Consider the following 21,051-nt stretch of genomic DNA (forward strand, 5'->3'; position numbering starts at 1 on the left):
ACCGTTGAACAAGGTGCAATATGGTTGTGAATCTACCTATTGCACCTCTGATACATGCACGATATGCTTCTCAACAGGTGCGGAGTACAGCGCAAGAAATTACTTTCTTACACATAAGGAATAGAGGTGCTTAGGTAGCACGCCTCTAAACGCATGTTGTCGTTCTTTTCAGTCAGATACGAATGACATAATTGGCGCAGCTTATTTTTGCGGCGCGAGAAAAAAACCGCATTAAAGGGAAGCCTTTTTCATGCCTCAGTGACAGCTCTCACAAGTATTGCACAGAGCATATGAAAGTCCAGTTGAGAAGGACACGAACATCAAGGATTGCAGCATGGCGTTGTGCTACTCACACATGCAACCTTAAGGGGCGTCCATTGTGTTGTAATTGAAGAGCGTACAAACGCCAACTGCTGCGCCAGTTGACAGCAGACCGCTTAAAAGCAATCATAGGGATGTTAACTTTTTATAGCGTATGAGAGCGTATTGCGTGTGTGAATATTATAAGTAGTAATTTTGTGTGAAGCATATGCATTTATTGTCTGGGGGAAAGAATTGTAAATATTACTGCTTCAAAACGCAAGCAATACGTGACTTTAAGATAGGAGCTGCAAGATTAAGTGGGAGAAATATATGGCAAAATATTAACATTGACCTATGCCCCGATTTTTTTAGTGTAATAAATCAGAAGGCAACTGATAATAAGGAATAAGTTTCCGCTCAACAAAATTAACGCTCATTTCGCGTCATTAAAGATTGCTACGTTGGTTGGCGAGGCAAGTACACAAGAAAGCTACGAAAGACCAAAGGCACGTAGAATTCGTGACATTCTTCATTGGGAAATTTTGTTTTCGTAGTAGGACAGAGCATATTTTACAGTGTTTTCAGCTTTTCTCCTTCATGGATGAGTCTTCGTCCTGCTTGATCCAAGCGCGAACAGAAGTATTTGACGAAGTCCGCTTCACTTGCACTATCTTCAGCTGCATAGCTAGCAATTGCGTTGCCCAGTAGTTTTGTAGCAAATGCGATGGCCTTCTCTTGTAGTTTTTCCTTGACTTTCTTGATGGCAACTTCAGCAGCCGCTTTGGCGATGATCTTGATCGACTCCTTAGCATGCTTTCCGGCGGCCTTGAGAATGGTCTTCGCCTTCTTTCCTGCCTTTTTCATTGCAGCCTTGAACTTGGTCCAGAAGCTACGCATTGAATACTCTTCCTGCTGTAAAATGTCATAAAAAAAGCGGAGATAGCAATTATGGTAGCAGCTCTTAAAAGTACGGCAATTTGTCATGAATTGCACCCGAAGGATTGTCGCGGAGTTATTATTACACTTACCACCCGCTGGTCATACGATCCGTGCCTTATGAGATATTTAATTTTGTGCTGCTGTTCTATTGTAAGAACAACGCAACGTGTTAGTAAGCGAACATAGTTTGTGAGCGATGGGGAATTATATAAAGAAAATATAAACAAATTTTTCTACTTTATTTTGCTTATAGCGTTGGTGTAAATTATTGTAAGCGGTAATGCCTGCGCTTTTTGAGTCCCTCCTCTATCTTTGTACGTGTAATGCACATGCACATTGCAATCCACATGCGTTCTGCATGTTAGTTCTATGCATTGAGGCAGCGCTGATGCGGTATGTTGGTGTGCACCGCAGAAAAAAAAAACACTTTTATGAATGCCAACTACAACAAAGTTTCACTTCTTAAGGACAAATTTCCTGCATATTATTTGCACATACCACTGAACCAATCTTGGCAGAAGAGCAGAGCTGGGAATTGTACATTTTTTTTTGTTAGCAGGCCTTTAAACAGCACCTAAGCAGACGATGCGCGCATCTGGTGGTGATGCTATGACGTTACTTCCCGCAAGCTGCGTCACAGAGCTCTAACCGCGCGTTCGGGTTGCCTGCAGTCGTCAAGGCTGTACAACCACAAAGACCAAACAGAGCACGCGATCTTGCTACGCTTTGCGGCAGTGTTACTTTGCAGACTACACGGCTGTACCGTTGCCATCTGGCATTCCATGCTTCGAGGCCTAGCCTTAGGTCATGCGTCAACTCTGGCGAGCAGAAATAGCCACGTCATTCTTTCTCCTTAGTCTCGGTATCAAAACTCACTATTTTTGCCACCCTTTCATGAAGCTTGCGTTCGTACATCAAGACTAAAATTTTGATTGTAGGCCTCTTTATATATACATATTATAAATGTAGGTTTTCTACACGGTAGAAAATTTTGTTGGATTTGGTCTTTAAGAGGGCCTAAATTGGCAGCACTTGAGATCTATCCACCTCAATAAGAGCTGTGAGGAATTTATGTGAATATTCGTTATTTCATAAAGATTTCGACATGCAATCTAAAGACATTCTGAATGACGTCGCCGTCTCGCTTTTATTATGGCTATCAATAGGCGTCATGAGCTTCAAGCGCGTGATGCCTAAGTTCAGTGGTATGGCGACGGTGGCATGTCCAGACGCTCCTTGAACAAGTGCTGGTGACATAGGCAATGCGTAATGCTAAATTCAAGAGTCAGTGGTTCAGCGGTTGGGTAAAGTATGTGGTACCAGTTAAGCTCACCTTGAATGTGTTAGCATTAGCAATGTCTAAATTAAAAAAAGAAGCACGTGTCAAGTGTTAAAGCGGTCACATGGTACACTTAAACAGATACATACACACACACAAACTCACCCACACCCTATATACATATATAGGGTGTCCCACGTTACTTGAACCAAACCTTAAAAATATGCAAATGCCACGTACCTGGACCAAACCAAGGTAATGTTGGTTGCCGTCGCTTATAGTTATTCAGGTTATTTCGTGCATTGCTCATGAATACATTATTAGCTTTGAGGTTTAGTAAACTTCATTAATATAAGTAATGAAAAATGACAATGAGAAAATTGTAGAGCAACATGAGAAACTCCCAATACAGCTTTCTTTTGCTTATACGTGCTAGATAAAAGTGTTTTTCCGAGCGCGAAAGAAGCCCGCGAATACGTGCGGAGTATCACGAGCAGCCATTCGCGCGGCAATTTTGCGTGTATTCGTGGGCTTCGTTCACACTCAGAAAAAGTTTTATGTACCACGTAGGGAGCAACAGAAAGCTGCATCGGGAGTTTTCAGGAAGCTCTACAATTTTCTCGTTGACACTTTTGATCTAACTATAATAATTAATAAGTAGATTTATTATAAATACTATTTATCTTATTAGGCGGAATGTAAGAAAGAACCTATCTTCATGGGACAGCAAATAACATTGCCTTAGTTCGGTCTAGTTACGTGGCATCTGCACATATTTAATGTTTGGCTCATGTCGCGTGGAACACCCTGCATATATATATATATATATATATATATATATATATATATATATAAACCGTCCTTTTTCTGACGAAGGCCGTGCCACGGCCGCAACGTTAAAAACGTTAAAGATACAATTTCCGCATGTGTGCACCTTCGTTTCTTCAACTACCCATGCACCGGACCTAAAGAACTTTTCATTGAATTTATATATATATACTGTGACGAAGAAGATCGGCAGGCTAAAAAGCCCCGTTGCCATCGCCTGGCTCGTACCCAGTTCGTTCGCTGGCTGCGCCCTACCTGCTGTTGCCGTGTTGGTCGCTGCGTCTCTACGATCCGAATAAACCCCCTTTACAATTGGTGGAGCTGCTGCGTACAACCGGAATTCTGGAACTTTGCAACCGGACACTGCAGCCTGTCTTCATTATGAAGGAAGAAGGACCACCGCAACCACAACCCGCTGCCCCAATGACTACCGTGGTCTGCCCCGGCCCGTTGCGTCAACGCGACCCACCCATCTTCAGCGGTACCGAAGACCATGACGTAGAAGACTGGCTCGCTGACTACGACCGGGTGGGCATCCACAACCACTGGGACGACACCAAAAAGCTGAATTACGTATCCTTTATTTGAGCGGTGTCGCCAGCGTGAGGCACCGCAACCATGAACGTGATCTCACGACGTGGCCAGCCTTCAAAACTAACGTGACGGAGGTATTCGGGCGCCCCGTCGTTCGCAATCTTCACGCCGAGCAACGTTTCGCAGTCGTGCGCAACAGTGCGGGGAGACATTTACAAGTTATATAGAAGATGTTGTCGACCTCTGCAACCGCGTCGACGTCACAATGGCTGATGCCGAGAAGATCCGCCATATCTTAAAAGGTATAGAAGACGACGCCTTCCAGATGCTGTTGGCGAAAAATCCGGCGACAGTCTCTGAACTCGTCAGTCTCTGCCAAAGCTTCGACGAACTCCGCAACCAACGCCTAGCCACCCGCCAATCTCCCCCTCAGGCGACTTCAATGTCGAGCTTGGCTGTGTCCCCGGATAACACGTCGCTACTGCTACAGATAAGGAGTTCGTCCGTGAAGAGGTGGCTAGTCCGCTTTCTCTGATTCTCAATACACACGGCCAGTCGAATTCTCCGTTGGCGCCCGCTCTCCAATCTGTCATGAAGGAGCAGGTAGCCGACCACATTCCACCTTCTCTCCAGCAGGCTCCGGTTGCCGCTCCCCTGACGTACGCCGAAGTCGCTTTGAGGCCTGCACCACAGACCTACGGTACCCTTGGCCCGCCTTTGCGCCCGCCCGTATCCGCTCCAGTCCGGCCACTGGTGCAGTATGCACGACCTCAAGATCATTGGCGCACGGAAGACAATCGCCCGATTTGTTTTTATTGTGACCGTGCTGGACACGTAGCACGTCACTGTCGCCTCCTTACACCGAACGTCCCCAACAATGTGCGTCCATATGCGCCACGTTTCCAACAACGCCGAAACTATTCGGACACCTTTGAATCTCCTCCTGTTGTCGACACCGCATTCTCCGCCGCTCGCCTTTCACCTTCTCCTCGCCGCCGCTCGCTTTCCCTCATGCACCGGCGTCGGAGCCCTTTGCGCCAGGAAAACTAAATATCGCAGTTCAGGAGGCGAGAACTGCGGTGCCAGCGAAATGTACAAGGCCTCACACTTCCCCGAAGAACGTTATTGAAGTCGCAATAGAAGGAACATTCACGCTAGCACTTGTCAACACCGGCGCTGCACTTTCAGCGATAGATGTCCGTATTTGCCGCAAGATAGGAAAAGTGACGACGCCGCTTTCTGGACTGTCTATTCGAACTGCCAACGCGCAGCACGTCGAGCCATCCGGCGCCTGCACTGCTCGTGTCGTAATTCAGGACGTCTTGTATATCATAGAATTCATCGTGTTGCCATCATGTTCACACGACGTCATATTAGGTTGGGACTTTCTCTCCACACACATCATGCGATCATTGACTGCGCCCGCGCCGAAATCGAGCTGTTTCAGTTTTCAACTGATATTATTACTGACCATAAGGACCATTGCCGCAAAATCTCTGTTTCAGAAGACACCGTTATACCTGCCTGGTCTTCCATCCTTGTCAGTATCTCTTGTGACTATGTAGATGACGGCACAGTACTCTTCGCTCCGTCTGAACTCTTAGTTCGCCGCCGTTCACTCCCACTGCCGTTCGCTGTCCTCGAGTTCCAAGCTGGCGCCTCTCTCATGTGCGTCTCAAACCCATCGGCTGAACCAGTTACTTTACGCCGCCGTGAAAGCCTTGGCAGAGCAGAGCCACTGACCTCATCTTCAATATTTGACACGATGGACGACTCCACTTATATTGCTACTCTCGAGGCATCGCGTCCACAGTCACTACCGCGTTCTTTTACGCCAGCTATTGCCAGTGACCTTACGACGACGCAGCGCGACGAACTTCTTCGCTTGCTCCAAGGCTTCTCTTCCTCCTTTGATTGCCAAGCACCATCACTCGGCCACACATCGACTGTTTCGCACACTATCGACACTGGGAGCTATGCACCATTCGACAGCGTCCCTACCGAGTATCGGCGACTAACAGACGCGTTATCAATGACCAGCAGAACGATATGCTCAATCGTGGTGTCATCCAGCCTTCTAGTAGTCCTTGGGCATCACCGGTCGTCCTAGTTAAAAAGAAAGACGGCACCATACGATTTTGCGTCGATTATCGAAGGCTTAACAAGATTACCCGAAAGGATGTATACCCGTTACCACGTGTTGACGACGCACTTGACTGTTTGCAAGGAGCGGAGTTTTTTTCCTCCTTAGATCTCCGCTCTTGCTACTGGCAGGTGCTCATGGCTGACGCTGACTGTTCTAAAACCGCGTTTGTAACACCAGATGGCTTGTATGAATTCACTGTGCTGCCGTTCGGACTGTGCAATGCGCCCGCCACCTTCGAACGCATGATGGACGGCATCCTACGTGGACTGAAGTGGCATACTTGCCTCTGCTACCTCGACGACGTTGTCGTCTTTTCCCCTGATTTTCCGACCCATCTTCGGCGTTTACATAAAGTTTTGATCTGTCTCCGGAATGCTGGTCTCTAGCTTAACTTAAGAAAGTGCCGATTTGCAGCTCGAAAACTGACTATGTTAGGCCACGTTGTCTCCAAAGAAGGAATGCTTCCTGATCCTGATAAACTTCGCGCCGTATCCGAATTTCCGAAGCCCACTAACTTGAAAGCACTACGCAGCTTCATTGGCCTATGCTCCTATTTTCGACGTTTCATTCGCAATTTCGCTACAGTGATCGTACCACTTAACCAACTTCTTCAAGGCGACAATGAACTTTCTGCTTGGTCGGAAGCCTCTGATGATGCCTTTATGACTCTTCGTCACCTCCTCACGTCTCCGCCAGTCTAGCGCCATTTTGATCCAAGCGCACCTACAGAACTTCACACTGACGCCAGTGGTGTCGGCCTTGGTGCCATGCTCGCACAACGCAAGAGCACTAATGCCGAATACGTAGTCGCTTATGCTAGTCGTGCCCTCACGAAACCTGAAGCCAATTAGTCAGTCACAGAAAAAGAGTGCCTGGCTATCGTATGGGCTCTTCAAAAATTTCGTCCATATCTCTACGGTCGACGCTTTGACGCGGTGACGGATCATCACGCTCTTTGCTGGTTGTCCAACCTAAAAGACCCGTCGGGCCGCCTCACTCGGTGGGCCCTCCGGATCCAGGACTATGATATCCGTGTCGTCTATCGTTATGGACGCAAACACTCTGACGCCGATGCCCTCTCGCGCTCCCCAGTTACTTCAGACAGCAGCACTTCTACTTATAGACAGGACATCTCACCACTTGACATCCTGGACATGGCATCGGAGCAACGAAAAGACCCATGGATCGTCATTATATTCGACTTTTTGTCCAATCCTCCGGCAACTTTGGCGCCTCGAGCGTTACGCCGACAGGCGCAGCATTTCACAATCCGCGACGGACCTTTATACTGCCGCAACTACCATAATGACAGCCGCAAATGGCTCTTAGTAGTGCCTCGCCACCTACGACAAGATTTATGCTCCGCTTTTCATTCTGACCCGCTGTGTGGTCACGGCGGAGTGTCAAAAACCTACACATGGCTTCGCCTACGATATTATTGGCGAGAGATGTACACCTTCGTCCACAAATACGTGCGCTCTGCATTGCCTGCCAGCGACGCAAGTGTGTCCCGCATCTCTCCAGCGCAACTCTCCAACCACTTCCCCGCCCAGCTCAGCCATTGGACCGCGTCGGCATTGATATATACGGGCCTCTTCCATCTACTGGCGCTGGCAACCGATGGATGGTTGTGGCCGTAGATCATTCGACATGGTATGCTGAAACCGCCGCCTTGCCTGCTGCATCGGCAAAAGACATCGCCTCGTTCATACTAAAGAACTTCGTTCTCCGCCATGGCGCCCCTCGTGAACTGTTGAGCGATCGGGGCCGCGTATTCCTCTCTGACGTCCTGCAGTCACTCCTATCTGAATGCCAAATTATTCACCACACTACTACTGCTTATCATCCACAGACCAATGGCTTAACAGAGCGATTCAACAGAACTCTTGGTGACATGCTATCAAAGTATGTTGCATCTGACCACTGCAACTGGGATCTTGTACTTCCGTTCGTCACTTACGCATATAACACTGCCTCTCAAGCCACTACTGGATTCTCGCCATTCCTTCTGCTTTACGGCCGCCATCCCTCCAGCACCATAGATACTGTTCTCCCGTACCGGCCGGACCCTGCTGAATGCTCACCTGTTTCTGCGATTGCTCAGCACGCCGAGAAATGCCGACAACTGGCCCGTTCTTTGACGTCTGCTCAACAGTGCCGCCAAAAAGAGCGCCATGACATCAGTCCTCCCCCTCACCCCTTCCCCGTCGACTCACTCGTGTGGCTTTGGGTCCCGCCTGTTGCTGCTCCTGGCCTTTCGTCCAAGCTCCTCCCGAAGTACCACGGGCCCTACCGCGTGGTTGCACAAACATCACCAGTGAACTACGTGGTCTAACCCGTATCGCCAACTCCCGATCTCCGTCGACGAGGGCGAGAGACTGTACACATTGACCGGCTGAAGCAGTACTACGATCCGCCCACCTCTTCCTAGGTCGCCAGGATGGCTACTCTTCATTTCCGGGCGTGATTGTGACGAAGACGATCGGCAGGCTAAAAAGCCCCGTTGCCATCGCGTGTCTCGTACCCAGTTCGTTCGCTGGCTGCGCCCTACCTGCTGTTGCCGTGTTGGTCGCTGCTTCTCTACGACCCGAATAAACCCCCTTTACAATATATATATATATATATATATATATATATATTGTAAAGGGGGTTTATTCGGGTCGTAGAGAAGCAGCGACCAACACGGCAACAGCAGGTAGATATATATATATATATATATATATATATATATATATATATATATATATATATATATATATATATATATATATATATATATATATATATATATATATATATATATATATATATATATATATATATATTGTGAGCATTATTCCTACGCCTCATCTTCTAATGTGTACGTACTCATAAGCACCATTTTGACACCATTGTTAATCTGTTCCTAGCACCGAGTTATCACTGCATATCTGGTGGGCTTAGCATTGCTCCTAGCCTGGCGCGGTTTCACGCCGATAGAGCGTTGATAGCTGCCCTTAATCGAACTGCTCTGTGCTCTACCCCGGAACCGCTGTGACTTGCTTTACTAACACCGAGCTTCTTTGACTAGTAGCTCTTCACACCGAATCACCTCCTTTGTCTACCAGAACTGATTATCACGATGCGACCGCTGCTTTAAGGGCCACAATAAATTCCGATCTGACTGCAGCGTAGAAAGCAGACCTTTTTGTTCTACTGAAAAAAACATAGCACATTTTTTGACGTTCACTAGAAGCTTCTAGGACACACTTCCGTCGCAGTGCATCGCATCAGAACCCAACGCAGTTCGATTGTTCACCGGCGCCCATACCGCATGTCGTCCGATTTACGAAAAATCATTGCGGACAGTGTAGATGACATGCTCAAAAGAGAAGCCATTCAGCCATCGTCCAGTTCTTGGCCGTCACATATTATTTTTGCCAGGAAGAAAGACGGCTCTGTGCAATCTTGCGTCGCTTCATCATCATCATCATCAGCCTGGCTACGCCCATTGCACGGCAAAGGCCTCTCCCATACTTCACCAACAACTCCGGTCATGTGCTACTTGTGGCTATGTTGTCCCTGCAAATTTCTTAATCGCATCCGCCCACCTAACTGTCTGCCGCCCCCTGCTACGCGTCCCTTCTCTTGGAATATAGTCCTTAACCCTTGATGACCATTGGTTATCTTCCCTCCTCATTACATGCCCTGCCTACGCCCATTTCTTTTTCTTTATTTCTACTAAGATGTCATTACCTCGCGTTTGTTCTCTCACCCAATCTGCTCTCTTCTTATCCCCTCTTTACGTTACAGCCATCATTCTTCTTTCCATACCTTGTTGCGTTGTCTTCAATTTAAGTAGAACCCTTTTCGTAAGCCTCCAGATTTCGGCCCCGTAGCTGAGTACTGGTGAGTACTTGCATCGATTATCTAGCACTTAATAACAACGTGAAAAGACGTATATCCATTGCCGCTGATGCCATTGACCCCCTCCTGCGCGCTAAATATTTCTCAAGTCTAGACCTCCAATCCGGGTATGGGCAAATACCTACGCACGAGGTGGACAAGGACAAGACAGCATTTTCCATACCCGACGGACTTTACGAGTTCAACGTAATGCTCCTCGGTTTATATGATGCTCCGGCAACATTGGAACGAATGACAGACACAATTTAATGCGGCCTTTAGTTGAATACCTGTTTGTGTTTATTTAGATGGTATTATTATTTTTCTAGCACTTTTCGTCATCACCTTGAGCATTTGAACGAAGTTGACATGCACCTGTAGCGACGGTAGATATCTATAGCGGCTCCACAGCCACCGTAGTCCTCCATAAACCAAGCAACAAAATCCCAATAAAGAAAGGCGTCGGGCAGGGAGATACGATATCTCCAATGCTATTCACAGCGTGTTTACAGGAGGTATTCAGAGACCTGGAGTGGGAGGAATTGGGGATAAAAGTTAATGGAGAATGCCATAGTAACTTGCGATTCGCTGATGATATTGCCTTGCTTAGTAACTCAGGGGACCAATTGCAATGCATGCTCACTGACCTAGAGAGGCAAAGCAGAAGAGTGGGTCTAAAAATTAATCTGCAGAAAACTAAAGTAATGCTTAACAGTCTCGGAAGAGAACAGCAATTTACAATAGGCAGCGAGGCACTGGAAGTCGTAAGGGAATACATCTACTTAGGGCAGGTAGTGACGGCGGATCCGGATCATGAGACGGAAATAATCAGAAGAATAAGAATGGGCTGGGGTGCGTTTGGCAGGCATTCTCAGATCATGAACAGCAGGTTGCCATTATCCCTCAAGAGAAAAGTATATGATAGCTGTGTCTTACCAGTACTCACCTACGGGGCAGAAACCTGGAGGCTTACGAAAAGGGTTCTACTCAAATTGAGGACGACGTAACAAGCTATGGAAAGAAGAATGATAGGTGTAACGTTAAGGGATAAGAAAAGAGCAGATTAGGTGAGGGAACAAACGCGAGTTAATGACATCTTAGTTGAAATCAAGAAAAAGAAATGGGCATGGGCAGGACATGTAATGAAGAGGGAAGATAAACGATGGTCATTAAGGGTTACGGACTGGATCCCAAGGGAAGGGAAGCGTAGCAGGGGGTGGCAGAAAGTTAGGTGGGCGGATGGGATTAAGAAGTTTGCAGGCATGGCATGGCCACAATTAGTACATGACCGGGGTTGTTGGAGAAGCATGGGAGAGGCCTTTGCCCTGCAGTGGGCGTAACCAGGCTTATGATGATGATGATGATGATGTAGCGACGGAGTCGGATTCAACAAAAAGGAATGAGATTTTGCCAGAAAGAAAATGAAAACGCTGGGCCGCCTTATGAGTAAAGATGGCTTTCGACCATATCCTGACAAGCTTGCCATAATTCGGTTCCGTCGCCCCAAAATTAAAAAAGGCCTGGCATCCTACTTCCGCCGCTTCATCAGTCATTTTGCTGCCATGGCGTTGCCACTGCACGAGTTGCTGACGTGAGGAAGTGCTTTCACTTGGACCGACAACTGCGAACTTTCTCTCGAAACCCTCAAGCAAGCGTTAATATCTGAACCCGCCCCCTGTCACTTCGATGAGGACGCACCCAATTGTTTACACAAAGACGCTAGTGGCCATCGGATTGGTGCTGTTCTTCTGAATCGTGATATCACTACACGAGAGGGAGTTATTACTTATGCCATTCGCACATTAACGGCTGCCGAACAGAACTACTGGATAACAGAGCACGGAATGCCTCGCGCTAGCCTTCGCCATACAAAATTTTCGGCCAGATGAGTATGGACGCCACTTCTCTGTCATAACCGACTGTCATGCGTTATACTGGTCGTCATCAATGTAAAATTTGTCGGGACGCCTTGGTCGCTGCGTGCTCCGATTGCAAGAGTACAATTTTGTCTTCGGTACAAGTCTGGAAAAAAAACATCAGGATGCCGATTCTCTGCCTCACTCTGCCGGCCACTTTTATCTTCGAGCACGTTCTTTTATTGCTCACCACTTGATGGTGAGACTATGTTTCCACTTACTCTATCACCGCTAGCGGTTACTCCTACGCTAGCTTCCAATCGCGGCCCTCACTTCCCCTAATGTCAGCGTTCTGATCCATACTTCAACCGCCTTATCCCTCTGCACGCATTATACCGCCTGCACCAAATGCCAGATTACGTCGACAACAGCCACTATTTAAACTCGAAAACGATGTGCTGAACCGCTGCATTTACGACACCGACGGGCACCACTGGGTACGTGTTCTTCCACGTTCGCTGCGCACGCAAATCCTTGAAGCCTTTCACGATGACCCATCTTCTGGCCACTTGGGTTCTGACAAAACACACAACTACGCTACGAACCGCTTCTTTTGGCCAAGCATCTCTAAGTTTGTGGCGAAGTACGTCGCTTCTTGCATCCAGTATCAACGGCGGAAACGATCCTCTTTGACTCCTGCTGGCCTTTTACAGCGCTCCCCATGTCCCGCGACACCTTTTTGCCATCGTTGGGACACACCTGGTCGGGCCTCTGCCCATAACGCCAGCAGGTCATCCATGGATAGTGACAGCTGTCGACCATCTCTCACGGTACGCAGAGACCGCTCCTCTACGCTCTAGTGCGGCCTCAGACGCTGCCGCGCTCTTTTTGGAAGCCATTGTGCTTCGTCATTGTGTACCTCGGGCACTGTTGAGTGATCGCGGCAAGACATTCTTACCAACTATGATCGAAGAAGTAAGTACTCAGAGCTTTTGGCACAGTTCAAAAGACGACATCCGCACACCGCCCTCAAAGAAATGGCTGAACAGAGCGATTTCATCGTACACTAATGCATATAATACCACTGTATATCGGGCTAAACCAAGACAACTAGGAAAAAAATTTCGCCTTTTGTGACGTTTGCTCACAAAGCCGCTATAAAACGGGGTACTCACCTTTGTACATGGTTTACAGTGGTTCACCCCCATTCATCATGGACGCCGCTTTCTTAAATGCCCCGACTGACACCTCAGCCAGTATGCCCGAAGAGTTCATCTCGAAACTTGAGGAATGTCGCCAACGTGCTTGCCTCAACACAGAAGTCGATCAGCTAGGTCGCAACAAACGTTACATGTCTCATCTAGATGTCTCTTTTCGTCCGGGAAGAGGAGTTCTGCTTTGGACGCCCATTACTACACCCGGATTGTGAGAGAAGATTGAATCGTGCTTCTTTGGACGATATATTATTACTTAGCAAATATCCCCACTGAACTATCGTGTTGCACCCGTGAAGTTTCTTCGGATCGTGGTTACCGTGGTGCGGAGATTGTTCACGTTGCGCGCCTCAAACGATTCGTTCTGCGTTTCCTTCCTGGCGAAGTCGTGTCCTGGCTAAGCGACTGCGCGCGCGGAGAAGTTAGTGTGAGCGTTATTTACACGCTTCATGTTCTCATCTTTACATACTCAGCATCACCGCTTGGGGTCGGTGTTGAGAAACTCTCGCTTGAGAGAATAAAGTATATATATATATATATATATATATATATATATATATATATATATGTATACTATTCCATCCCACACCACCGTCAGTTGCACTGTGTTCCTCGTAGAGGCAGGATGTGTGTCGAGTGCGCCCTCAATTGACAATCTAGTTTACGCGGTTTAAATGAAACTTCCGGGAGCTGAAAATGGCGTGACAAAATACTAATCCACTGCTCTCGCATTTACCGCTGCATCGCCATAATTTCTCCTTTTTGTTGTTGTCTTTAAAGCGGCTTGTTACACGGCACAGTGTTCGAAACATTGACCTAACTCAAATAGTAAAAACAATAGCAGATAAGTGTAGCTCAGTGCAATTTAAGATTTCGCGTAAGAGCATGCTTCGTGTACTGTCAGTGGGGTTAGTATAATTCAAGTTTAGTTTTCCTTACCTCGTCGTGAAGTGATTTGTCCTGAGCCAGATCATGTGCCACGTCACGTAGCATCTGACCAATTAGAATGGCTTCATTTGCGGTATCTTCTGAAGTGGCCTCCAAGGAGTTGCTAACTTCGGGTTCATCTTCGGGAACTGTGGATGCCCATGCTGAAATAATATATTAGTAACATGAATTCTCGTATTGGAAAGTAGTTTTATATAGCTTTAGCACGCTGTTAACAAAAATAATATTTATTGAACGGACAACAAAATAACAACAGTACTGCTGTTTAAATCGGTTTGTTCGATTTTCATGAGCCCCCATTGCTAAACCAAGAAACCCATCATCATCGTCATCATCATCAGCAGCAGCAGCACCAGTTGCAGGAGCCGATTCTATGTCTACTGCAGGACAATGGCCTCTCCCAGCGATCTCCAATTAGCGCTGTCTTGCTGTAGCTAATTCTGACTTGCGCCTGTAAATTTCCTAATTGCATTACCCTAGCTAAGACTTTGCCGTCCTCGAATGCGCTTCCCTTCGCTTGCCACCTACTCTGAAGCCCTAATTTTCACGGGTTGTCTGCCCTAAGCAATACATGGCCTGCCCAGCTTGATTTCTTCTACCAATGTAAACTAGAGTACCAGCTATCGCCATTTGCTACCTGATCCACATCGCTCTCTTCCTGTCTCTTAACGTCACACGTAATTTTTCCTTCCATAGCTCTTTGCTCGGTCTTCAAGTTGTTCTCGAGCTTCTTTGATCGGAATACGGAAGAAAACTAAGGCATTACGTTGGTGTAAATTAAATTCTATGAGTTTTGTAATTGTTAAGTGACAATTGTGTCCCTGAATTGTCAGAATGTGTCGATTTATATATTACTGAAGTGGAAAGTAAGTAGAGCGTATTGAGTATTTATCATGTTGGAATATGTTACACATCAATCATTTTATGATCTAGATACCACGTTATCGGTGTGCGAATTATTTCTCTTTCGACTGCACGTGAACAGGTGTGCTATACAGAAGGGCTTGACGTCACTAAAAGCAGCAATTTTGATCTCTGATTTCGCGCACGTATACAAAGAATTGGACTAACAATCAGGAGCATGCGGCGCGCTTTGATTCATAAGAAGTATCGTCGTTTTGCTTGACCGGCAGCACTCCTTCAATGGCTTGTCCACGGCCTTATCCAAACATTACATAGTTCTTCCGATCTACCACTGAGTTAACCTATGAAAGAAAATTTAGGTTATTTATTGTCGGATCCAATTGGTTTACCGCAGTATATAGCTGAGGCTGGTGAATGAAAAAGCACCACTGAAAGTTAGGATGAAGAGCAGTGCATGATGCAAGGAGTTGGAGGCAGATATGCGTTCTTATGTTTAAGACTCTGCACCTGATGCTTCCTCCTGGGCGATGCCTAAGTCGGCAACTACAGTGAGCGAGTTCGAGAGGTATCTTCCACGTCGACACGCCAGGCGTCAGCGCATCGCTTTCAAAGTGCGTCATAACCGCGCTGTATGATCTCAAACACATTGTTTCTTATAGCGGCATCGACCAAGTGGACACGAGATTTCGACGTTCCGCCATCTGGTGTGCTATGTATCACCAGCTGGGTAATGAGCCCGCCGATGGCAGTAACACGACGCCAAATATGCACTGCAAAAAAAAAGAATGCTTTATGTGGAAGCTTTACTTGTGTTGGTTTCTGCTGTGGATTAAGTGTTCTCTGGCGACCCAACCATGGCGAGTTGCCGCGAAACACCGCTAAATCAGAGGCTGCTTTGAGGCTTAGAAATTAGAAATCAAAACTAAATTTCAGTTTTTTTTAGCCCGCATGCTGTCGGAGCCGATCGCCAAATGTGCGGCTTAGGATCTAGTAAAGACGTATTGAAATCTTCTACTATGTTCTTGCATATGTGGTTTTAATGGGCGTTTCAATGGTCTCGACGAATGAGCTGTCGGGTGCAAACAAATGTCGAAGTAGTAAGGGTTCTTCGTATGTACCGTGTAAAGGTGCCGGTTTGCTAATACCTATTCGTAACCTATGCAATGGCGCAGAATACAAGGAGGCCTAAAAGAACATATAAGGTGCCCCAAAAGTGTGTAGGCTGCTTTTAGTTAGCACTCTAGTAATTTTCACCAAGAGACATGTGCCCTCAGGTCAGCGCTGACTTGGCGTTATCGCATTCACTAAAATTGAGTGTTTGGACGAGTTTGCACACCTGTTTTCGTCAGTTAGTGTTCCAATTGTTTCCAGGCGCTAGCCGCCATGGGGGAATAGAGGCTGCTGCTTGAAGCCACGCGTGTTCATCCAGAAACATCTCGAGCCGTCCGTTTGTTACCGCCGGCATGAGTTATGTCCCCGTAGCAGAAGCCACTTTTAAACATGACCACGAAATAATAGGCGAAATTTGCTCCTGTGAGAGTGAGCAACTCTGTTCACTCCGTATGAACGACGCAAAGTTTATAATAAGCAACCCGCGTGACCTGAAACGCGTAGGCGTTGGGCGACAACTTATGTTTCTCGTTCAGCTGCTCTAAAGAAATCGGTGGGAGATCTAGGCATACACAGCACCTTAACAAAACCTTTGCTTAAAAAGCAAATATCCCAGCGGATTTTTTAAGTGAAGCTTCTTTATGTGCGTCTAAAGTTTCACGAAGATTCGCCATATCTGTTTACTATGAGTCATTCAAGGTGAAGGAAGACTGCCACCGTTGAACGTCCTCTAAGACTGTTAGATTTTTAGAGTGCGCACTGCCCAATGGTCACATGACCCACAGGTCTCAATTCAATTCAAGCGGTGCCTGCCTCATGCGCACCATTGTAGACTACTCGGTACTGATCAAAAGCAGTGTGGTTGTTAAACATATTTAAGCTGAACATGAAACTTGTCTGTACAACAGACATTCACAACACACACACACTCATGAAGTCTAGAGTATAACGGAAGCTCGTCTGGTCTGGATAATGCATACGTAAAAGGAAGAGATCTGGGCGCCGACCACAATGCTTTAAAACAGGAATTTATGTTACACACACACCCATATATATATATATATATATATATATATATATATATATGTGTGTGTGTGTGTGTGTGTGTGTGTGTGTGTGTGTGTGTGTGTGTGTGTGTGGGTGCTATCAGCCCAGCACCTGTCATCGGCGCTGCTAGTTTTCACCTTCCGGAAATGACGGCTGGAGCGGCATTCGGGATTGCTCTCATCTCTTTTCAGAAGTGTGTGCCTAAGTTAAGCAGATATTCAAATATAAATGCCATATCTCCAGGCTTTCGCTTGAACCTTCGACTAGAGTCGCTTCTAGTTCACGAAGTTTTAATTCACTTCACATGTACAACTAATACCTTGCAACTGAATGCGGCCGTATTTCCTTCTTGTGAGGACGACGCAAGCGGTGTACTCGCATCAGTGCCTCTTAGTTTTCGACATTGCACTTAAGATTGGTTGTTCATTTGGTCTTGCGCGGTTTCAAACTCTTAAAGGTTCTTTTTAAGGCGAAAGCGTTATACCTCTCATCGTTCAGTTGTAACTGGCTCATGTTCCCGCAAAATGCGTCAACGGCACAAAAGGCACGATAGTATGATCATAAATGGTTCATACCCCCGTAAGCAAGCAAGAAGGGCGATAAAGCGAATTACAATGGAGGATAAATTAAAATAATATGGATGACTCAACTGACTAGGAGGGATGACCAAGCGAAGTGGACTTATGCTCTACTTCAGGATGACCAAGTTAATTAGGAGGATCGGTAAGCGAATTAAGCGGGATGACTACGCGAAGCAGACTAAGCGAATTAAGGGGGATGTGCATGTCATTGGTCTTGTTTATTGTGCCAACACTTGGGCTTACGCCATCAAATCGTCTTAGGATAACAGAGGATACTCTGTGAATGTTTGTTATTTAGGTAATGGTAAACATATCAGTACTGCTATAGCGCAATGGTTTGAAACTTTCCAAGAAAAACGGTGACGCGGGGGCCGATGCTGTGTGGTGGCTGCCTGTCATGCGCACCACAGCTTATATTTGTTCTGTCGTAAATTGCCTTCATATGATGTGAGTCTAGTATGAATAATTGGTATAGACAAATATATCATTGAGCAATTTCTGGAGGCTTACTAGGAATCAGCAAACCTAGTCTTCCTTGCCAAGCCACCTAAAATTACCTTAGTCTTCGGCTTCAACGTGCAATTCGGCACACTTTGCGGGCATAATTTTTTAATTGCTTGCTTTAAACACCTTCAGACGCCACTTTTCTGGTGCTCGCCATTGATCCTAAGTGCCTGAACACTTCTTTGGCTGATACAGCTAGTAACATCGGAGTACCATGAAATCTACAGCAAAGAATTGAGAAAGGCAGGCTTTCGTTTTTTTTTAATTATCATGACCTAATAAGAGAGTTTGACACCTTCAGATGGGACAGGATACCGCTCCTTACTTGGCAAAGAAAAATATTGCTACAAAGTTTGTTGCAAAATGTGCTACAAAAGTATGACAAAAAACTCGTGTACAAAGTTTGTACATAAGTCAAGGGTCCCACAGATGATGAACGCATATACAGTTGCATATGCAATCACAAGTGCTTCGAATTGTACAAGAACACGTACTTAACTTCACAGTTTCACAGACGTGTGCACAGACCCGCATGTACACTAATAAATGCCATACTACATCAACATTTCACACCATAACACACGCGTGGACCTAAATCACGTATGCAACCTTTAGCGGTCACGAAAATTCAATATACATATAACAAACTCGTGTATCAGAAGAAAGCTTTTAATGGAACAAGCGTTTTTTTCTCGAATGCGACTGTCGGCGGTGCGCTAAGTATTTTTCGTAAGGTTAAATGATCATCAATCGAATAACATATGCCTCGCATTTTCGTGCCTTGGAGACTCGAGAAAAAAATGCTGCACATATTTATCTGGATGACCACAAGAGAACTTTGTGGTTTACGCGCGCGTTTAATCCTGCGCGGAAAGTGCGGTGTACATGCTGCTGTGTTCCCGTTTGCGTATATCTGATGTTGCTCGTATATATTTAGGGAGAATCATATGTCAGTCACAGCGTTCCGCATAAATGAGACAATGTACGTGCTACAACCTTCTTAAATGATCTAGTACGATGCATAGAGGTAATTGTGGACCTGGTGTATACCGACACTATTATAGCGAAGCGGGCAGAAAACGCCACACCTGATGAACAAAAACCGTGCTAGTCGTGGTGCAACAAAGCTACCTAATTAGCAAAGGCAATGAGCATCTAAAATGTCACGTAAATGACGAAGTCCAGCTTACCTGTTACAGCCAGGACGCCCAATACAAAGGCTGTTGCAACAAAGTGCTTCATGGCTGCAGTATCACAACAGATGCAATGAGATTCCTTACATTGCCTTCGGAACAAATATATGAGCGGAAGGCGTGCCCACAACATTCAATCGTGCACAGAAAATGTATCCGCCAGCATGTAGTTGTTGGTGGCATACAGCGATTCTCTGGCTGCTCCTTTGTCGATTTGCATCAGAGATCCAGATACCATGTTCTTAAACTAAAAAATAACCAATTAAATTGGTACCATGTGTCGTGTACGTGTGACGTACCCAGAATCACGGAACTTGTTCATATGGTCTTCACTTTGTTCGATTTCTTTTTGCAAATTACTAATTTTCGCCAACCTTAATGCCTGTCCGGATTAACAAGAGCTCCCCGACGAAGATATTCGTTTTTTCTACCGTGACTATTCTCCCTCCATTTCATTAAAAAAAAGACTAAACGGTTCTTTTATACTCGCCAGGCATATGCACCAAAATTAACAAGAAGCATCAAATGAACGAAGGCAGCCTAGTTTCGCTCAGATATTGCAGTAGTAAAATAAGGTGCTTATTTGTTGCCCAGTGGTTAAAATTATTTGGTATGCTAGGTATTAGTTTGGCCTCACTGATGATCTTGGGCATATATATATATGATTATTTCCAAGTTTTTCTTGCTCCCAATTTTCTCTCTGGTCCCTTTATTTTTTCTGAATGAAGGATTACAATTCATTTTAATAAATATATCTTCTATCAACCTAAATATTCACTCACCCATTTCAGAAGAGATCCGCTGTGAGCTAGGTTCTTTTCTCGCACAACTGCGGCTCGTAGCGAGCGTGAGACATCCTTTAATGAAGAAGTTGTCACATGTTATCGTGCGTCATTTCCGGCGTCTTGTGATTAGATTATTCAGCAAGTGTATGAATATCATGCAAAGATAATGTTCACAAAGTACCCGATAAGGGATAAAGGTCACGACTCGATGGTTAAATGGCCGTTATCAAAAGCGTCCCCGTTTTTTACTCAAAGCGTGATTCTAATCCGTGCATTCAGAAGTAATTGTTTGGTGAACCTTTCAGAGGAATGTGATAGGTTGCATACGCTTATCCTTAGACAAATGTTGCAAAGTATGAACAGGTTCGTTGCCCGCGCCACACGTGCGGGAAGTAAGAAAATGGCAATTTCTGTATGTGTTCAATATCTCTTTGAGAAGCGGAAGTTAAGTGAGTTTGTTCAACTTTCGCAAGCAAGGATACGCCACCTTTCGAAGCCTGTTGACTGCCTTAAAACAGCAGCTGCATCACGCAAATGCGAAATACATTTGGATTTCACAAAAATAGTTTTCCATTGTATGTGTACTGCAGTCATCGTTTCTTGTGCGGTAGAAATAATAAAGAAACACCAAATCATCAAATTTAAGGTTGTTTTAAATATCTTGGCAGCATCAACGAGTTTTCTTGCGCAAGATCAATTTCTTCCGAAAGCAAATTCTACGCCACAGATAATGTTGGTCAGCGCAAACTTGCGAGACTGATCACCAAGCCACAAGTATATATATATATATATATATATATATATATATATATATATATATATATACATATATGAACGAGAAGGAATGGTACCGAGGAGTCTGATATTCATTAACCATATAAATATATCCAACAAAGACACTGAGGACCACATGGGAGAAATTACGTCTAGTTGCTAATTGAATTAATTAAAAAATGGAAATTGCAGTGTATGAAATAACAAGTGGCAGCAGGTGGGATACGAACCCACGTCCTGATATAACTCGTGCGATGCTCT

At 45.6% G+C, this 21,051-nt stretch overlaps 1 protein-coding gene across 1 annotated transcript; it reads right to left on the bottom strand.

Moving 5' to 3' along the window:
* Positions 1 to 844: 844 nt before the first annotated feature.
* LOC142571048 (uncharacterized) lies at positions 845 to 20,044 on the bottom strand. Its single transcript, XM_075679346.1, has 4 exons — positions 20,014 to 20,044; positions 19,229 to 19,282; positions 13,924 to 14,075; positions 845 to 1,215 (listed from the first exon to the last, which is right to left on the bottom strand). The coding sequence occupies exons 1-4, from the start codon at positions 20,015 to 20,017 to the stop codon at positions 874 to 876; spliced, it is 552 nt and encodes a 183-aa protein (XP_075535461.1). The 5' UTR covers positions 20,018 to 20,044; the 3' UTR covers positions 845 to 873.
* Between the last annotated feature and the right edge of the window lie 1,007 nt (positions 20,045 to 21,051).

The sequence above is a fragment of the Dermacentor variabilis genome, chromosome 2 (genome assembly GCF_050947875.1).
Source record: "Dermacentor variabilis isolate Ectoservices chromosome 2, ASM5094787v1, whole genome shotgun sequence".
NCBI lineage: Eukaryota > Metazoa > Arthropoda > Arachnida > Ixodida > Ixodidae > Dermacentor > Dermacentor variabilis.

Excerpts from the sequence above, each read along its gene's own strand:
- LOC142571048 (XM_075679346.1), bottom strand. Across the intron at positions 14,076-19,228 it reads GGGCGTCCTGGCTGTAACAG|CATGGGCATCCACAGTTCCC; the intron begins GTAAGCTGGACT and ends ATATTATTTCAG. Across the intron at positions 1,216-13,923 it reads ACAAATCACTTCACGACGAG|CAGGAAGAGTATTCAATGCG; the intron begins GTAAGGAAAACT and ends GACATTTTACAG.